Consider the following 17614-nt stretch of genomic DNA (forward strand, 5'->3'; position numbering starts at 1 on the left):
GCAATTCAAATGGAGTTTGCATTATATTTTCTATCCTGCATGCTGACTATTTTGCTAATACTGTTAAAAATTTATATAATTACATAAAACCCCTGGGCTTGTGAAATGTCTGAACATGACATCGGTACCTGAATTCTTTGTACCTTTAAACTTGAGGTTGACCTGACACATTCTCTGGCACCAGTGTAAAGAATAAAGTGACAAATTCCTGTTGTCCATTTATATCTCTGCTTCAACACTCATTTTACCAGATATGAAATTTGTGGCAAATATGACATGTGTTCGTTTCCCTTATCTAAATGTGTCTTTCCTCTCTGCCATACTTACCAGATCTAAATGTTCATATTCTCTCTGTCTCTCACTCTCTCACAGTGATATTAGAAGAATTGGAGTCATACTCATTGGACACCAGAGACGAATAGTCAGCAGTATACAGACTTTACGTTTACACATGATGCATATACAGGAGAAGGGATTTCATGTATAAAAGTACTACAAGCACCTGTGTTTTGTGCCTCAGTATTTCTAAAATGAAAGATATCCTCTCTACTACCCTCTCTTCTGATTCTCCAAACATCACCTCATAAACTGCAGTCTCCTCTTCAGGCTACAGGCACACATACCTTTTGTTTATACTTCCAACCTGGATTTAAAAATCACTCTTCATAGCTCCTCTCTGGATAACCTGCAAATAAAACCCTGGCGCACTGCAGATTATCTCTACACGTGGTAAATAACTCAGCATGGATGTGTAACTTTGTATAACTGTATTTCAGAAGTGTTCAAGGACTTAATCCAAAGGAATTTGGGGTTAATGATGTATTTAGAGTTTGATGGTAGATGAAAAAGAAATAGTTAACCTTTCTTTCATGTTTTGTGATCAAGTATTTTCCAAACTGACATGAATAATTATTTTTTAGATAATTATATTCAACTCTGTGGGTCATATTGTTACTTTATTCTACAATTCTTTACCTGTTGATACCTGATATTGATAGAATTATTTGTGGAAAAGATCAATGATTTCATGTAGTGAATTCTTTTCAAGTGTGACTATGGTGAGAAGGGAGTCATCAAGGGAGAAAGAGGGAGAAACATACTGTGCTTCTAAAACTTCTAAGTCTTGGTTTGTCTTTTTTTTTTTATTAACTTGATAGTGTCTTTCATATGTCATAGTAGGTGGTAGTTTAGAGGCTTTCCCATCTTTTTTTTTTTTTACTATCAATATGTTTCTCTACTACATTATAAAGATCACACCTGGAAAAACCAAGAGTGAGTCCATTGCTCTAGAGGCTTTCAATAGAGGGAAGCATGGAATAAATCCATGACTGTTCCCTTGGTTTATCTTCATAAATTTGCAAGAGTAATAAAGCATTGAGAAAATTAATTATTCTCAGCAGAATTGCTTTGAATAAAAGATCTAAGAGTATAGTCTTAGATAAAATGTAAACCGATTTAATTTAAACAGAATTTTATGATAGTTACATGGTGGCCTAAGAAAATAAACACATAGAGCTAGTCTAATACTGGTACATTTTGCAAGTTTAAGAATTTTTGTTTTGTTCATGAAAATAAGTTACATGAACATGCTGAGCTGTTTTCCAAACCTTCCAAGGTACAAGTATGCCATTGCATACACCAAAGAAGGTATAAAAAGAGCATAAATAAATTGTGTGCAACCTGAATCCTTGCTACAGTAACATAAAAATATAAATACAGCTAAGGTATGTTGTTGCCATAATCTTCTGGAGGCTGCAAAAACAGGCAAATATACTTTTCATTGAACTAAGTTGAGTCAGCTTATCAAAACAGTACTGTATTATGAACACATCCAACTATAAAATCAGCTGTTCCCTGTGAAACTAAAAAATAAAAAAAAAGACTACTGTGCTAGGTGGAAGAGTAGTGAGACTGTATTAAGAGGGGAAAAAAAAAGAGCAGGTTGTCTAAAGATACTGGTTTAATATAAAAATTAGGTTTTATTTGATCTTGGAGCTAAAGGTGCCCTACCCACACTCTCAAATTCCTACCTAAATTACATTTTTTTTGGTGATAATAGTTTTCTTGCCATAAAGGAATCCCTGTTTTTCCTTATTTTAAGATTTGTGGATTGTCCCATTAGACTAGGCCCTTCCATATACTTCTTTTGCTGATTTATCTTCTGATTTTTGTCAACCACACCTAAATTTTTCTCATTTAAAAAAAAAGAGAGAGAGAGAGAGAAGGAAGAGTCTTTAAAGTATCCATTATAGTACACTGAAAAAGAAAAAAAATGGGAAATCCATCACTTTTTAAGTGCGTCAGAAATAGCTAGCAACATTTTCTAACCGTCACCTGCACAGCCACGCATCACTTGCAGGCTCTCTGTGGTTTGCTTGATATATTTACACAGATCTGGATACATTTAGAGAAAATGTAAAATTTCCATATTTACCTATCTTCAAATATATATTGAATAAGAACAGATGTAAAACAGATAAAATTTATTAATCATATATATTTATTTTTATAATGCAACAAAAACATATTTAGAAAGATAAGGAATAGAATAATTATGGTCTTCCATAGGACTCTGTCAGCAACATCTGTATACTTTGATTAAATAAATTCTATAAAGTATTGAAATGTCTATGGGGTGGGCATTCAGTGCTTGCAAGATTAAAGATCTCTGTTAAGAATTGTTTTTCTTTAAAACTCCAAAGATCCTATTCTATGTATGGTTAATTTGTGCTTTTTTTCCCCTCCCTAAACATCTTTCTGTGGTATTATAAAACTGCCTTCTCACTTTCTCTCTAACCCCAAATCCTCTTTAAAATTTACGTTTATGTTACATTTATATTTTTTAGAACTGTAAGCATGGTGATCTTTAGCATAAATTTGAACCTCATCTTGGTCAGAACAAGATATTCAAGATTAAACAGAAACATTAAAATATATATATATATTTCTTTATTGCCTACCAATCACAGATTTGAAAATTTTACCTGAAATATTTTGATATTTACTAGTGCACATATTCATTAATCAAAGCTGTTTAATATTCATAAGCATAGAATTTAATAATAGAAAATGAGTAACTCCCATAAGTCAAAACCTTCAGAAATCATCTTTAATAACTAAAATATGCATATATACTCATATACCTGCTTTATATTAAATTTCCTAGTCTATGTTATTGAGGGGCTTTTTAGATTTTGAAAACTAGTTGAAGGAACCATTACTATTTTATTTTCTATGGGGTTAGTTTCCAGTCTGTAGTCCACTCATTATCTCATAGGATAAGACATAATTGAGAAAAAAATGTAAAAACAATGCAGAGATTAAGTATATAAATCATTACACTAAAAAAGCCATCAGAAGTTGCAAAGCTCTTGGCTTAACATGAATCAAGAATTATAGCACTTTTTCACTGAATTATGACTGTTGATAAATGTTTTGAATGTCATAATAAAAAAAGATTTCTTTCACCCTGAATTACTCTTAAAATCTATCCAACTAACACCTGAACAGCTTTAAGGCCCATCTCAGCCCGTGAATGGAAAACAAATCCAAATTCAGTCCTTGAAAAGCAGTCTTTACAGAAGGTCTTCTGTAATAGGTCTTCTGATGTGATAAAGAATGAATTGCATTACCTATCTCCCAATCACAATTTTCTTAAAAATCCATTTTTATATCTTTCCTAGCAAATTTCTACTCTGTAAAGAAAGTTAAATCTTTAAGTTAAATCTTTTACTTCAAAATGTTCACCAATACTAGGTCTTATTTTTCTATTCCTTTTTTAAACATTCTTCCCCACCCCCTTGGTTCTTTTCTCTTTTTTCACCCATCTTTTTTTCTTTTCTCAGCTTCTGCCACTCCAACCCATATCCCTATCAACAAAAGAAAAGTAATACAGGAAATCCAAAAATATCTTACAGATCTCCCTAGAAGAGGCTGAAGTGGAGGAAAAACAGGAATGTTGCAAAAGTCATATTTTAATATTTTGGGTCCTACTGCATAAATGGGAGCATTTGCACATACAGAGTGTATGAGATCTGGCTTTTCATTAACTGAAAATTAAGTGCTTTGGAAAGTTATTTCAAAACAGATGAAGATGATCCTTTTCTACTGCTTTAGCTAAGGAAATGTATTATTAATTTAAAAGAAAGTATTTTAAGAATTAGAAACTGTTATCAACTCACAGTTGGTATACATCTTTATATAATAAAGATATTAGAAGCAGATGTAATCACTTCTTTTAGTATCATCACTTCAACTTTTCCAAGCTCAAATTCCTTTAAGTAGAAAAGACTCATATTCACATTCAATCTGAAAATATTTTAATTCATTTTGTATCAGATCAGGTCAGATCAGATCAGTTGCTCAGTCGTGTCCGACTCTTTGCAACCCCATGAATCGCAGCACGCCAGGCCTCCCTGTCCATCACCAACTCCCAGAGTTCACTCAGACTCACGTCCATCGAGTCAGTGATGCCATCCAGCTATCTCATCCTCTGTCGTCCCCTTCTCCTCCTGTCCCCAATCCCTCCCAGCATCAGAGTCTTTTCCAGTGAGTCAACTCTTCGCATGAGGTGGCCAAAGTACTGGAGTTTCAGCTTTAGCATCATTCCTTCCAAAGAAATCCCGGGGCTGATGTCCTTCAGAATGGACTGGTTGGATCTCCTTGCAGTCCAAGGGACTCTCAAGAGTCTTCTCCAACACCACAGTTCAAAGCCATCAATTCTTCGGCGCTCAGCCTTCTTCACAGTCCAACTCTCACATCCATACATGACCACAGGAAAAACCATAGCCTTGACTAGACGAACCTTTGTTGGCAAAGTAATGTCTCTGCTTTTGAATATGCTATCTAGGTTGGTCATAACTTTCCTTCCAAGGAGTAAGCGTCTTTTAATTTCATGGCTGCAGTCACCATCTGCAGTGATTTTGGAGCCCCCCAAAATAAAGTCTGACACTGTTTCCACTGTTTCCCCATCTATTTCCCATGAAGTGGTGGGACAAGATGCCATGATCTTCGTTTTCTGAATGTTGAGCTTTAAGCCAACTTTTTCACTCTCCACTTTCACTTTCATCAAGAGGCTTTTGACTCCAAAAGGTAGACTGATTGTATTCTTCCATTAGAACACAGGGCACTGAAGTCATCCAATTTTTTGTTTTTATGACCAGCATTTTCAAAAGATTTTCACTTTTTATAATAATGTTCAATAAAGGCAGTGTAAACTGTAGTTCAGTTTAACAAATATCTACAAGGTGTCCCTTACATGCATAAAATTTTATGGCAAAGATGAGTTTGACTGTACTGTCCTTACCTCTAAGTATCTCTTAAGCTTAAAACTTAGAGCCTATCTGCCATGTTTGCTGTAATTTCCACATCACTTAGTTCTTTCCATAGAACAAAAATACATTAAATAAATGAAACCTTGTTTATTTGCGATTGGATTTGAGTCCCTATGAAAGGAAATATTTTGGACCTCAAATTTTTTCATAGACGCCTCCATACTTCCTCTGATAGAAGGGAGCACACTTGTTTGATTCTCTAAGACAATCTCTCTTGTTACCTATCATTTGACTCTCCTCAGGAGTCACATACCGCCTCTGTCCTGTGGCAGACTGCTCAGTTCATGTGTAGACTCACTACCTCAAAGGTGCCTCCAGTTAGAAAACATCAACCATTTTTCAAAAACAATGCTGGGGTACTCTGCTGCGCAAGCCAATTCACTGGCCCTAGGAAATGTAACAATAAGTATATGACTGCAATGGTTGCATAAAATTCTTTCCAACGTGATATATTTAACAAAGGGCTTCCCTAGTGGCTCAGCTGGTAAAGAATCTGCCTGCAATGCAGAAGACCTGGGTTTGATCCCTGGGTTGGGAAGACCCTGTGGAGAAGGGAATGGCAACCCACTCCAGTATTTTTGCCTGGGAAATTCCATGGACAGAGGAAACTGGCAGGCTGCAGTCCATGGGGTCTCAAAGATTCGGACCTGACTGAACAACTAAGCATGGCCCAGCACATTTAAGAAAGGAAAGAAATGATTACTCACAACCAGAGCTAACATATTACTAGATGAAATAAAGGAAAAGAAAAATCTTACATTTCAGAAGAGTAAATGCCCCATCTTTCTCTTACTATTCCCTTAAAAAGACAAGTATTAGGCAAGTGTTTCAAAGATTTCTTAGGATAAAATATATTTTTTGTATGTTATAAGAGGATGTGACATGATATACCTGTATCCTGAGAGAAAAGACAAAAGATCCAGAGGAAGATGCGGGTCATCAGAATGTAGTTTTAACGAAGCCTCTTTCTTCTGATTAATAATTAGAATTTCAAATTAATGATGGATTTATATAAAATGTTTAAAAAAGGACATTTATACTGGAAGACTTAGGTTATTCACTCTTAATTCAAAGGAGGTAACAAAATCCTGTTGGAATTGGCAACTTAGAAGCCAGAATTATATTACTTCACTTTTCATATAAAGTATAATTGTTGCTCTCTTTAAAATTATTTACTCAGTAATATTTTTTAAGTTGTAATGAAGTTTTTATTTAACAGTACATGTTGATTCAAAATTACTTTAAAAGTGAAACAAAAAATGAAAAGTAAGCTACAATTACTACAGGCAGCAAAGCACTACTAAAAAATAAATTTCATCTTTTAGAAAAGAAAAATAAATTTCATTTTTTAAAAACACAGTGTTGGGTTTATCTTAATAGTACCAAGTCCACTCCATTTTGTTATATTTTTGCACTTGTGCATTGAAAGCAAAGTTTCTTTCTAAACAAAATAAAGAAGGTTTTTGCTTGAATTTCCACACTGGTTTATTAGAATTACCAAATCTCTATATTCTTAAAAGAAATTTTGATTTGTTTCTTTTAAAGAGGAAAATCTCAAAGAAGAATTCGACTATCTTTTAGACCTAATTAATCCTTAAGAATACAAAAGCATTAAAAGAAAATTACCTGACAGATGAGGATGAAAGATCGCTTTTAAATGTATTATATATAAAGATGTGGTATCTACTTTCAATTAGAAAATAAAATACAAATTAACACAATTTCCTGGGAGTTGTAAATTAGAAAAGTATCAGAATTATTGAAAATTTTCTCTCAAGTAAAGCTTTGTTTTCATCCATATTTCTTCATTATTTGTAACCTTAGGCTAATCTTTAATTTGTCATGATAAACTTACTTTTGGTTAAGATAATAACTCAAACTGTAAATCAGAACAACTGAGATATGACTTTAAGGTGTTCAACAAAATAATAAAAGGAGGACAACCCTACTTCGGGATTCTTATTTAGTTAGCATCAGAATCTCCATGTCATTGGCCCTCACTGAAGAGAGAACTGTCCGTATTCCAAAATAATACATTATTATAAAGAAAACTCCAAGGACATGAGAATCTTCATTTTTTCATATATCTAAATCAAATTTTATGTTTAAGCATTATTAACTTTGTAGATAGATGTCACTGTTTTCATGAGTTAAATATGACAAGCAGTATCGATGTGAACATTTCTAAACTAGTTTTTCTACGTTTATAGATCATTGTCCTTGGAACAGTCTTAATTTACCTTTGTTCTAGAAAGACCAAATATCACTTAATTTTTTGAAATCATGATAGATGGAGTGAATAGTGCTAAATCATAAAAAAAAATAAACAATACACTTTTAAGGCTTTTACCTAACTTAGAATGTCATCTTCTTTTGCTTTTATAATAATTTAGGTCTCTCTTCCACATTTAGTAATTTGTAGAATGAAATATACGCATTTAAATAGAAATTGCTTTTCTTAAATTTTCACTTAAACACATCCTCACTCAGTCAGAGAGAAGACGGAATTAATTACCATCACTTCATTTGTCATATAAAGTATAATTGTTGCGCTCTTTAGAATTATTTACTCAGTATTATTATTAAAGTTGTAATGAAGTTTTTATTTAACTGTACATGTTTTATTTATTGCCACATTATACTACTCAAATAAATCTGCTTAAACGTGTGGTCTTTAGAAGCTCTATGACAAAATCAATGACCACTCTTTTGCTAACAGACTTGTAACTTAACAAGCTATTTTTTGTCAGTGTGACTGATGTGAGCATTGTAAAAACCAATTTGTTTGAAAATCCATTGGTATTTTATCTAGAGTTACTATTGTGGTATATTCAAAAATATCTTTAAAACAGCACTGAATTTTCATGGACAATATGAAAATAAAGACTGAGGCTTTTTAAAATGTACTGCTTGGAAAATAAGGTTTAACATGCATAAATGTTCGTTATTGAAGTGTTTAATTTGCTTTAATTTGACGTTGTTCTTCCTATGCCATATATATGTATTTAAAGAAATTGTATTAATATATTTATATAATGCAAAAATCTCATTTTATTCTTACAGAAATGGAGTTTTGACATAATTTTAAGTGTTTTAGGTCTCCAAGGGAAAAAAATCAAAATGTGAAATGGGAGCATTTGTTTTTTGGAAAGGCACAATACCTGAGCATTCCTAACATGAATATGAGTGAGAGTAGATTTTAAAGATAACTATATGTGCTTTATTTATGATATATTATTAATCATTTTGTTAATCATACTTTTTCTTTAGAGTATATTATTGGAAACTTGAATAGCTTTGTACATTTTTAACAAACTATACTTAGGTTTAATTTTATATGCAGTATAAGCTTTGACAGCTTAATTTTTACTTTTGATGTAATAATTGTTAATTAACAGTCCATGTTTCCTAAAATGTTAGTTATACCTTCTATAATAACCTTAATTTTTAAAAAAATCAGAGACAGAGCATGAATTCTGAATATGAAAATGGACCAAATTCCATTAAAAACTGAGGAAAAGACAAAAAGGCAATACAAAGAGGAGTTTGTGATATACCTATTAATTATTCCCATTTTAAAAGCAAACAAAAAATTAATAGAAAACAGTGAATGAAAATTATTGTCATGTTACTCTTCCTGGTAATTTTGAAACTAAAATACCTTTTGAGGATGAGATTCTAATATAAATATGTTCACTGATAATTGTTAAAATACGTATTGCTATATACAGTTAGAAATCGTCCCCAAAATATCAAAAATTTAAATTTATGTTTATCAACAGAACAAATGATCACAATTATTAGCATTTCTATATTAATAGTTCTTTCAATTTCTAAAGAACTATTTCATATATAATTAAAGAATTTACCCTGCAAAATTGAATATCAGACTGTCAAAACACTTTATAGTTATTAATGATTCATTCCTATTAATAATGAGATTTTTCTTGTGCTTTATTAAATGTAAAACAGAATATGTAAGATGCAGGTAAAAATAACTGAGTTGAAAGGGTAGCCTTTTAGAATCAATTTATACTTTTATACAGATACATATAAATGTATAAGATAATGTGTAAAATGTAAATAAGTACTTTTTACACATAGTCTTAAATGTTTAAAAAATATGATACTTATGTATTAGTTGTACATTATATCTTATGACCTCTAACTGCTTAGATTCTTTCAAGGAAATTGCCTTCTCTTTTCGGTTATTTTAAGTATTAAAAAAAAAAAAAAGAATTGCTTTGTATATTTCCATTCAATCTCTCTAATATTGATTATAATTTCCCAATTCTCAGAGAAGTTGAAGTCAAAAAACATAACATAGTGGCTAGAAGTTATTATTTTTTAAGTTCAACTCTTCTTTTATATAAATTTGGTCATATATTCCATTAAGTCTGCTTAAGAAAGCAAACACTTTTATTTTCTCATGAATGGAAATACAAAAACAAAATCTTCCATTAGACTTTGTATATTCAAAATAGTGAGCATATATTTTTATAGTTATTTTCCACTGTTTACTTTTATTCAATTTTTTAAATTTCACTAAATGGAATACTTAAAAAAAAAAAAAAAAGGTAAAACCCTTCCAGTTTTGCATCAATTGCTTATTTTCTTCAGAGCCTCCAAAAATTCCTTTAAGAAAGCAAAACATTTCCTTCCTCACCTTACAATCTTGGTCACTCTACCATTAAATGAAATAGATATCTGTAGTGTAATATAAGGAGAAGGCAATGGCAACTCACTCCAATACCCTTGCCTGGAAAATCCAATGGGCAGAGGAGCCTGGTAGGCTGCAGTCCATGGGGTCCCTAAGAGTCGGACACGACTCAGCGACTTCACTTTCACTTTTCACTTTCATTCATTGGAGAAGGAAATGGCAACCCACTCCAGTATTCTTGCCTGGAGAATCCCAGGGACAGGGGAGCCTGGTGGGCTGCCATCTGTGGGGCCACACACAGTCAGACAGGACTGAAATGACTTAGCAGCAGCAGCAGCAACAGTGTAATATAAAAAATAGCAAAAATAATGATTTGTCCAATTAGAGCTATTTATACCATGGGGAACAGATATAACAAATAAAATTAAAGTAAATCATGTCTGTTTGCTAGTCCAAAACTGTATAATTCTTAATTTTAAAAATAGTATATATACTGATGTACTTTAAATATATATTTATCCATAAGTCCATTCATTCATTAACTAACATTTATTCAACGCTATCTTGTACCAGTGTCCTATTCTAAACACAGAGGACACAAAGTGACCAAGACAAGCAAAAGCCCCTGTCTCATGGGATTGACCTAGTGGTAAAGATATACAGTGAAGAAGTACTGATAGGTGCTGTGCTGAAAATTAAATTAATATGGTTACATAGCATGACTGTGGCTTCTTCCATTAAGAGGTAAGGGAAATCTTCTCTGAATGTGGATGTGATATTTAAACCAATATCTGAAAATCATGAAGAAACAAGTCATGAAAAAATCTGGGGAAATTCCAAGTAGAAGGAACAATTTAATATGTGAGTTTGGAGTGTTTGAGGGTAGAGATAACGGTGTCCTTGGTACACAGTTTATGAGCCAAAGAGAGGTGAAAACAAGATAGAGGTCAAAGAACATTATGAGGCTACTGAAATAGTTTAAGCAAAAAATGAAAAAGAAAAACGGTAACTTTGTTAGAGTTAAAGTAGTGAAGATGGAGAGAGGCAATGGATATTGGTATTTTAAAGACAGAGCATGCTAATAGATTGGGCTGAGAGATGAAGAGAGAAAAATCAAAGATAAACTCTACATTTGGAAAAATAAGAAACATAGTCAGTGGTGGTACAAGAGAAGCAGGTTTGGAGGGAAAAAATCAGGAGTTTAGTTTTAGCCATGTAATGCCTGAGATGCCTGTTAAGTATTCAAATGGAGATATGAAGCAGACAGTTGTACATAAGAGTTCTAAGGAGCAATCAGGGCTCGACATCAAGATTTAATAGTCATCAGTATATATATGGGCTTCCCTGGTGGCTCAGATGGTAAAGCATCTGCCTGCAGTGGGAGACCTGGGTTCGATCCTTGGATTGGAAAGATCCCCTGGAGAAGGAAATGACAACCCATTCCAGTACTCTTGCCTGGAAAATTCCATGGACTGAGGAGCCTGGTAGGCTACAGTCCATGGGGTCACAAAGAGTTGGACACCGACTGAGCAACTTCACTTTCACTTTCAGTATATACGTAGTATTTAAGGTTTTTAAATCACCTAAGAAAAGCCTGTAAGATAGACAAGTAGGCCTTGACTGAGATCCAGGTGGTATCAATGTAAAAGTTAAGTGGAGAATTAGAAACCAGCAGAGGACCCTGAGGAGTGTAAGGTAAGGTAGAGAACAAAAAATCCAGTTGGCCATATGGATTAAATGCTTTAAGAAGTCAAGTTTACAATAAAGAAATGGAAGTTACTAATGATTTTGACAAGGACAGTCTCTTTGAAGTAGTGAAATTAACGCCTGATTGAAGTGGATTAGAAGATACTTTAGGAAAGAAGGTGGAGTCAATAATCTATAAACAACTCTTTCAAGGAATTTTACCATAAGAAAGCAACAGAAATAGGCAGTAGCTGAGTAACTGGAAGTAGATGTAGGGTCAAGAGTAGTGTGTGTGTGTGTATGTTTAGAGAAAGAATTCATATTTATACACTAATGAGAGTGATCTGGTAGAAAGGAGGAAACTGATTATGCAAGAGAGAATTTTATTAGAAATGGCTTTGAGAGGTAGATTAGGATTCATGGCATAAGTAGGAAGGTTAGTTTTTGATATGAGGAGACACAAAGAACTAAAATGGGAGGGAAGGAAGAGTGTGTGATATGCAGATAGATTGGTAGATTTGTGATAGAAAGGTAAGTATGTTACTGTGTGAGTAGTTGCATTTTACCAAGAGGAGATAAAATTCAATATGGGGAGTGAGAAAGGAGTAAAGGCTGAAGGAGAGATGTGTTAGTAGTTCTAAAGGGGAAATGCACACACCCATTTATATACCTATATACATGCATATATAAACATAGGCAATGGGTATTTGTACATAATAGACCACAGGAAAAAGACCTATTGAATAAAATATTTTAAAGCCATTTTTACTTAATATTTTTGAGACATCTTACTTGGAAGACTTGAAACTGAATTCTGAGTTTTCCAAAGAAGCTGATAACAGAGTCCTTTTTCCATAATGTAGAAATTGAGGACTTGTCAATGTCATAGACACTTTTCATGTTTTATATTTATTACAGTAAAAGACAGAAACATCATGTAGCTATTCTAATTTAAAGTCTATAAAAATTAGTTTAATCTTAAACGATGTGTACTGTACATTCATGCAGTCAATTTTCTCAAAACACTGTTTTGAGAGGGTTTGCCACACCATCTGAATTTTTGTAAAAAAAAAAAAAAAGATAGGCTCTAATCTTTTGGTGAAACAATACTTTTATTTTGTTGTTTTCACATAAAAACATCTATCATTTAGGAGAAACACATGGGCTATATGGTTATTTTTTCATTGTGCCCTCTCTCTGATCCTATAGCAGGAGTGATTTTTTTCATTATGCTTGCAGCTTTATTTCTGGATAGACCTGATGTGATTCAGTGTGTTGGAATTTATACGTGCATAATAATTCTTTGGATTTTATGTAAAATTAGATTGTGAATAATGGAATAAGATTATCTATTTTTTTCTCTTTTAGCATAGCCAAAAATATATATGTGTACTTACAAATATGTATTTGATTAAACACTTAATATTTAAATGGCCATGTCCAATATTAAATGGTAGATTTGATAGTTGCGGTGTATTCAAAATTTTAAGTTATAAAAATCTTTGTAACACAAATCCTAAAAAGTTTATTAAATACTAAGTAGTACATTTATATTAAATGCCTAGATAACATCTGTCTAGGTTGAGACATTTAATCCCTCATAGAGTAATATTTGACTAATGAAAAACTGCAGCTGAAAACATTTTTCCTTCCTGTAAGCATGAATGATTTTTAAAATGTATTTCTTTGTAACTTGTCATAGAGTTATCTACCATTAATTGTGGATTTAGTACTGTACCCATCTACTCGTGCAAAAAGGAGAAAAGATATGTTTGTGGGAATAAGGAAGTGCAGCACCACTGCATCATTTTTTCTCCTTGGTATTATATCACTATTTAGAGCTTCAATATATGCCTTCCACTCAGGTTCTCTTTACTGGTTGCATCACAACATGGTAGAAAGATAGACACAGTAAGAGGGAGTTAACTATAGAACTTCAATCCTACCTATTATCTACTTCACTATGACAGTGAAGTAATCCAAACTTACTTGAAGGTGGTATTGTTTTCATCTTACAAAAATCTACTGTAATATGTTTCATGTAAATTTTCATGTGCTGGCATGCTTACAAGTTATAGTGTTTTAGAATGCTCAGCTCTCAATGAGGGATTGTTTGTGGTGAGCTGCATTACATATGTCATCTATCTATTTGCTGAAAGAATATGGTGTTTAGCAAACCTATCTGCTGAGCAACATAATAAGATTTTTGTACAAAGTACAAGTTACTAATTACTGTATTTTATTTTTCTATGATTTCCTAAGAGGCATTATCAGGGTCTTACAGATGGAGTAAGCCTGTTTATTAAAATATCTATTAGCAAATAAAAGTTACAGTTCTGGTGGTTGACTTTGTGGCTTTTGTATTATTGTATTGATCATTATTTAATATAACTTACCTTTTAGTCTATTAAATCTAGATGCTCTTTAGATATATTAGTAATTTTGAAGACAAAATCACAGCTGTAATCTTTCAAAATAATATTAAGATCAAGACATAAATTCACATGTGTGTGTTAGTTGCTCAGTTGCGTCTACCCTTTGCGACACCATGGACTATATAGCCTGCCAGGCTCCTCTGACTTGGGATTTCCCAGGCAAGAATACTGGAGTGGGTTGCCATTTCCCTTCTCCAGATTATCTTCCCAACCCAGGGACTTAACCTGGGTCTCATGCATTGCAGGTGGATTCTTTACCATCTGAGCCACCAGGGAAGAAAGTCACATAAATCACTATAAATAATTAGTACATATTTTTGTAGTGATTTTATATCAGCAAAATATTTTGTGAGATTCAAATAAATTAAATGCTCATTGCATAGGTAATATTGTATACAAATTGCAGATGACCCAAAGATACAAATAATGTACAATTGTTCAAACAGCTTTAGACCACCAACATTTCATTCCAAAATCTTCCAGTATATTACAAATCATGGATTTTCTGTAGTTTTTCAAAATTCTTCGTAAGAAAAGACATTAAAAGTATCATAAATTAATCAGAATAGAGCTATATTCATATCTCACTCTTCTCTCATTTATAATTCTTCTATACAGTTCCAAAAGCCAGTATGAAATTTATCTAGTAATAGAGTACTTGAAATTTTCTTTCCTTAAACAGGTATCTTAAGTAGCCCTCATAAAATTAAATATGACTATTAAAGCTTCTCATTCTCATAACGAGGAGAGCCAAACTAACTTCTTAAATCAAGTGAAACCAATTTGTATGCTGAACTGTGAGTTTATTGTTGAGATCTGTTTGGGTTGGCAAAGCACCAAAACAGCAGATTCTACCATATGGAATATTTACTTTTTTTAAGGTTGTTAGTTTCAAAACTGGCATTTTCCAGATTATTGACTAGACTGTGGGTTTCATACCACTATTTCAACTCTAATAATAAGAAGACAACACAGCAACCACAAATATCTAAGATAACTATTTACCTAGCTAAATTTGTGTGAGAGAATTATGTACCCTAAAAATTCACTTAGCTAATTTTTCAGAAGAATTATGTCATCTGCTTAAATGGACTGAAAAGTTGGATATCCCATCTCTCCATTTTATTTCCAGTTTTCACGAAATGTTTGTACTAATCAAAAACAGAACTCAATCCAGAGGCAGAAAATATCAATTCCAAACAAGAAAATTAAGTCTGTCCACTATAGTTTCCTGAAACATAAGATTTCTGCTTAGCTCTAAGAAAAAAAAAAAAAAAAAGGCCAAATCTGGCTGTAAGCACTTCACTTCCAACTTTTATCAAAGTGAGTTGCAAAATCCAGACACACAGAAAAATAATCAACACCTTACTGTAAAATTTAGTCAGAAGTTAAAGGACCACATTTAAAAATCTTATCCATATAATAAAAATTGCAGGACAAAAGGTGGACAGGAAATTATTTATTGAACACCTACTATGTGTCAAACATACATACTTCTGTTACCTGTTTATTCCTCAAAACCACCAAATGAACTATATAATGTTTTTGAAGGTGAGGAAGCTGAACAACAGAGCAGGGTTATTTGGCCTAAGGCCACACAATAAGGAAGAATATATTTCCATATTCCATTTTTTCCCAAAGACTTGGTCAATAAGTTCTTTTGGATATGCAGCTATAGGTTTTGGGGGTGTTGTGTTTTACTAGTTTTTGTCTTTCAACAGAGTCGCTAGCCCAGAAGCACATTTTTTTTTTTCCATTGTAAAAAATGAGTCACATTTGAAAATTTGGAAAAAAAAGAAAAAGCACCTCATGATCATGCAAATACAACCTTTCTCCCATTATCACTTTTATTAATATATAATTCCTTCTAGTCTCTTTTTCACTCTCTTAATCCACTTAATTGGAGAAGGAAATGGCAACCCACTCCAGTATTCCTGCCTGGAGAATCCCATGGACAGAGGAGCCTGGCAGGTTACAGAGTGGGACAACACTGAAGCGACTTAGCACGTGCGCACGCACACAATCCACTTTATAGGCCAAAATAATTGAAAAGCCAAAGAACAGGTCGGGTAGTAAACATAACACCAGGTAGTTGGAGGGGGGAAATAATCTCATATTCATGGCCAACAAAGATGAATCCGCTTGCTAAAATGAAAGTGAAAGATTCTCAGTCGTTTCCGACTCTTTGCGACCCCAATGGATCCATGGAATTCTTCAGGCCAGAATACTGGAGTGGGTAGCCTTTCCCTTCTCCAGGTATCTTCCCTACCCAGGGATCAAACCCAGGTCTCTCGCATTGCAGGTAGATTCTTTACCAGTTGAGACACAAGGGAAGTCCATTACTGTAAAACTCCAGAGCATCTTAAGAGGGTAGCTAACTTTAAGCGTTCAAGCTACTGATGCCCTTCCGGACCAGCTGCCGATTTGCTTCTGGGGATTGTAACCTAATCATAAGAGATTATGCCTCATGGAAATCTCTAGAGATCAGACAGCTCAGTAGCCCGGTTACAGGCAGGCTTCCTTTGCCGAAAAATGTCTGTGAGTTTATCTCCTCTCCCTGCTCACATGAACAGTTTTGCTTCCCCAGGATTCTTGGACCTGAGGCCTCGCAGAGCCTGGAAGAGGGTGGATGCGTTAGGCAACGAGGCAATTCCCCTGCACTCCTCGCCCTAGAGCGCACAGTTGGGTCCTGCAGTTGTCGCCACCACACTGCGCCCGTGCTCCACGGAAATCCACACTCCTCTGTACCCCCGACGCAGCAGGGAGCGCTGATCCCTGAGACTGACATTCCCGAAAGGGCGGGGAGAGCGCACTGAGAGAAAAGCCCTTGGCCCACGCGGACGCCAAGCACCTCCCAGCAGGCTATGCGCGCGCCTACAACTCCCATCATGCTCCACAGCGGGGCTGCGCGGTTCCTGGCAAGGAGGCGGCAGTTCAACCCGTCACCCTGCTCACAGTTCTTTAATACTCCTCACTGTTCCTCAGGCATTTTGGGAAGCTCGTCAATCCGTTTAACAGGAGCAAGGCGGCAGACGCGCTAAGACCTCTGAGGAGGCGTGGCTCTGGACCGGAAGAACCTCCGGTTGCCGTGGGAACGCCACGCACCTAGGCGCCTGCCCAGCCGCAGACACTTGGGCTGAGGAAGAGACTACTACCCCTTTACCCAACTTGCGGAGGCGGCTTTGCTCTGGTCCAGGCATCCTTTCTGTGGAGGCCTAGAAAGAAAGGTACCCAGAACCCCCGCACCATATTCCCCTCCCCGAGACGGAGACGAGCGAGTGCGTTCATTCCTGTTCTTCAGCAGCTCCCGGGCCCACAAGACTAACCGCAAAGAGCAGGTATCTCCTCAACCCCGATGTTTGTGTCCAGAGCCGCCTGCAGTCCCCGCCCCCACCAGTTTTAGAATTGCTCCTTCATGTTTTTCACTCCGTGTAGTTGTTTCTAATGTGTGAGGACTAAAAAAAAAAGTGGGCTGGTGGCTCAGAAAACTCATTGAACTG

At 34.6% G+C, this 17614-nt stretch overlaps 2 protein-coding genes across 12 annotated transcripts in view; both read left to right on the forward strand.

Annotated features, from left to right (window-relative positions):
- The window catches only part of EPHA6 (EPH receptor A6), a 1033311-nt gene extending 1019285 nt beyond the window's left edge, over positions 1 to 14026 (forward strand). For all 11 annotated transcript variants that reach the window (XM_010800991.4, XM_024994001.2, XM_010800997.4 and 8 more), the window contains one exon: positions 373 to 14026. In XM_010800991.4, the coding sequence (XP_010799293.2) occupies positions 373 to 487 (115 nt within the window). In that variant the 3' untranslated portion in view covers positions 488 to 14026. The remainder of the gene's footprint in view (positions 1 to 372) is intronic.
- Positions 14027 to 17055: 3029 nt separating this feature from the next.
- The window catches only part of ARL6 (ADP ribosylation factor like GTPase 6), a 39353-nt gene continuing 38794 nt past the window's right edge, over positions 17056 to 17614 (forward strand). Inside the window, 1 exon segment of the mRNA NM_001075782.1 lies at positions 17056 to 17452. The gene's annotated coding sequence lies outside the window, so the exon portion shown is untranslated.

This window comes from Bos taurus, chromosome 1, assembly GCF_002263795.3.
Source record: "Bos taurus isolate L1 Dominette 01449 registration number 42190680 breed Hereford chromosome 1, ARS-UCD2.0, whole genome shotgun sequence".
Lineage (NCBI taxonomy): Eukaryota > Metazoa > Chordata > Mammalia > Artiodactyla > Bovidae > Bos > Bos taurus.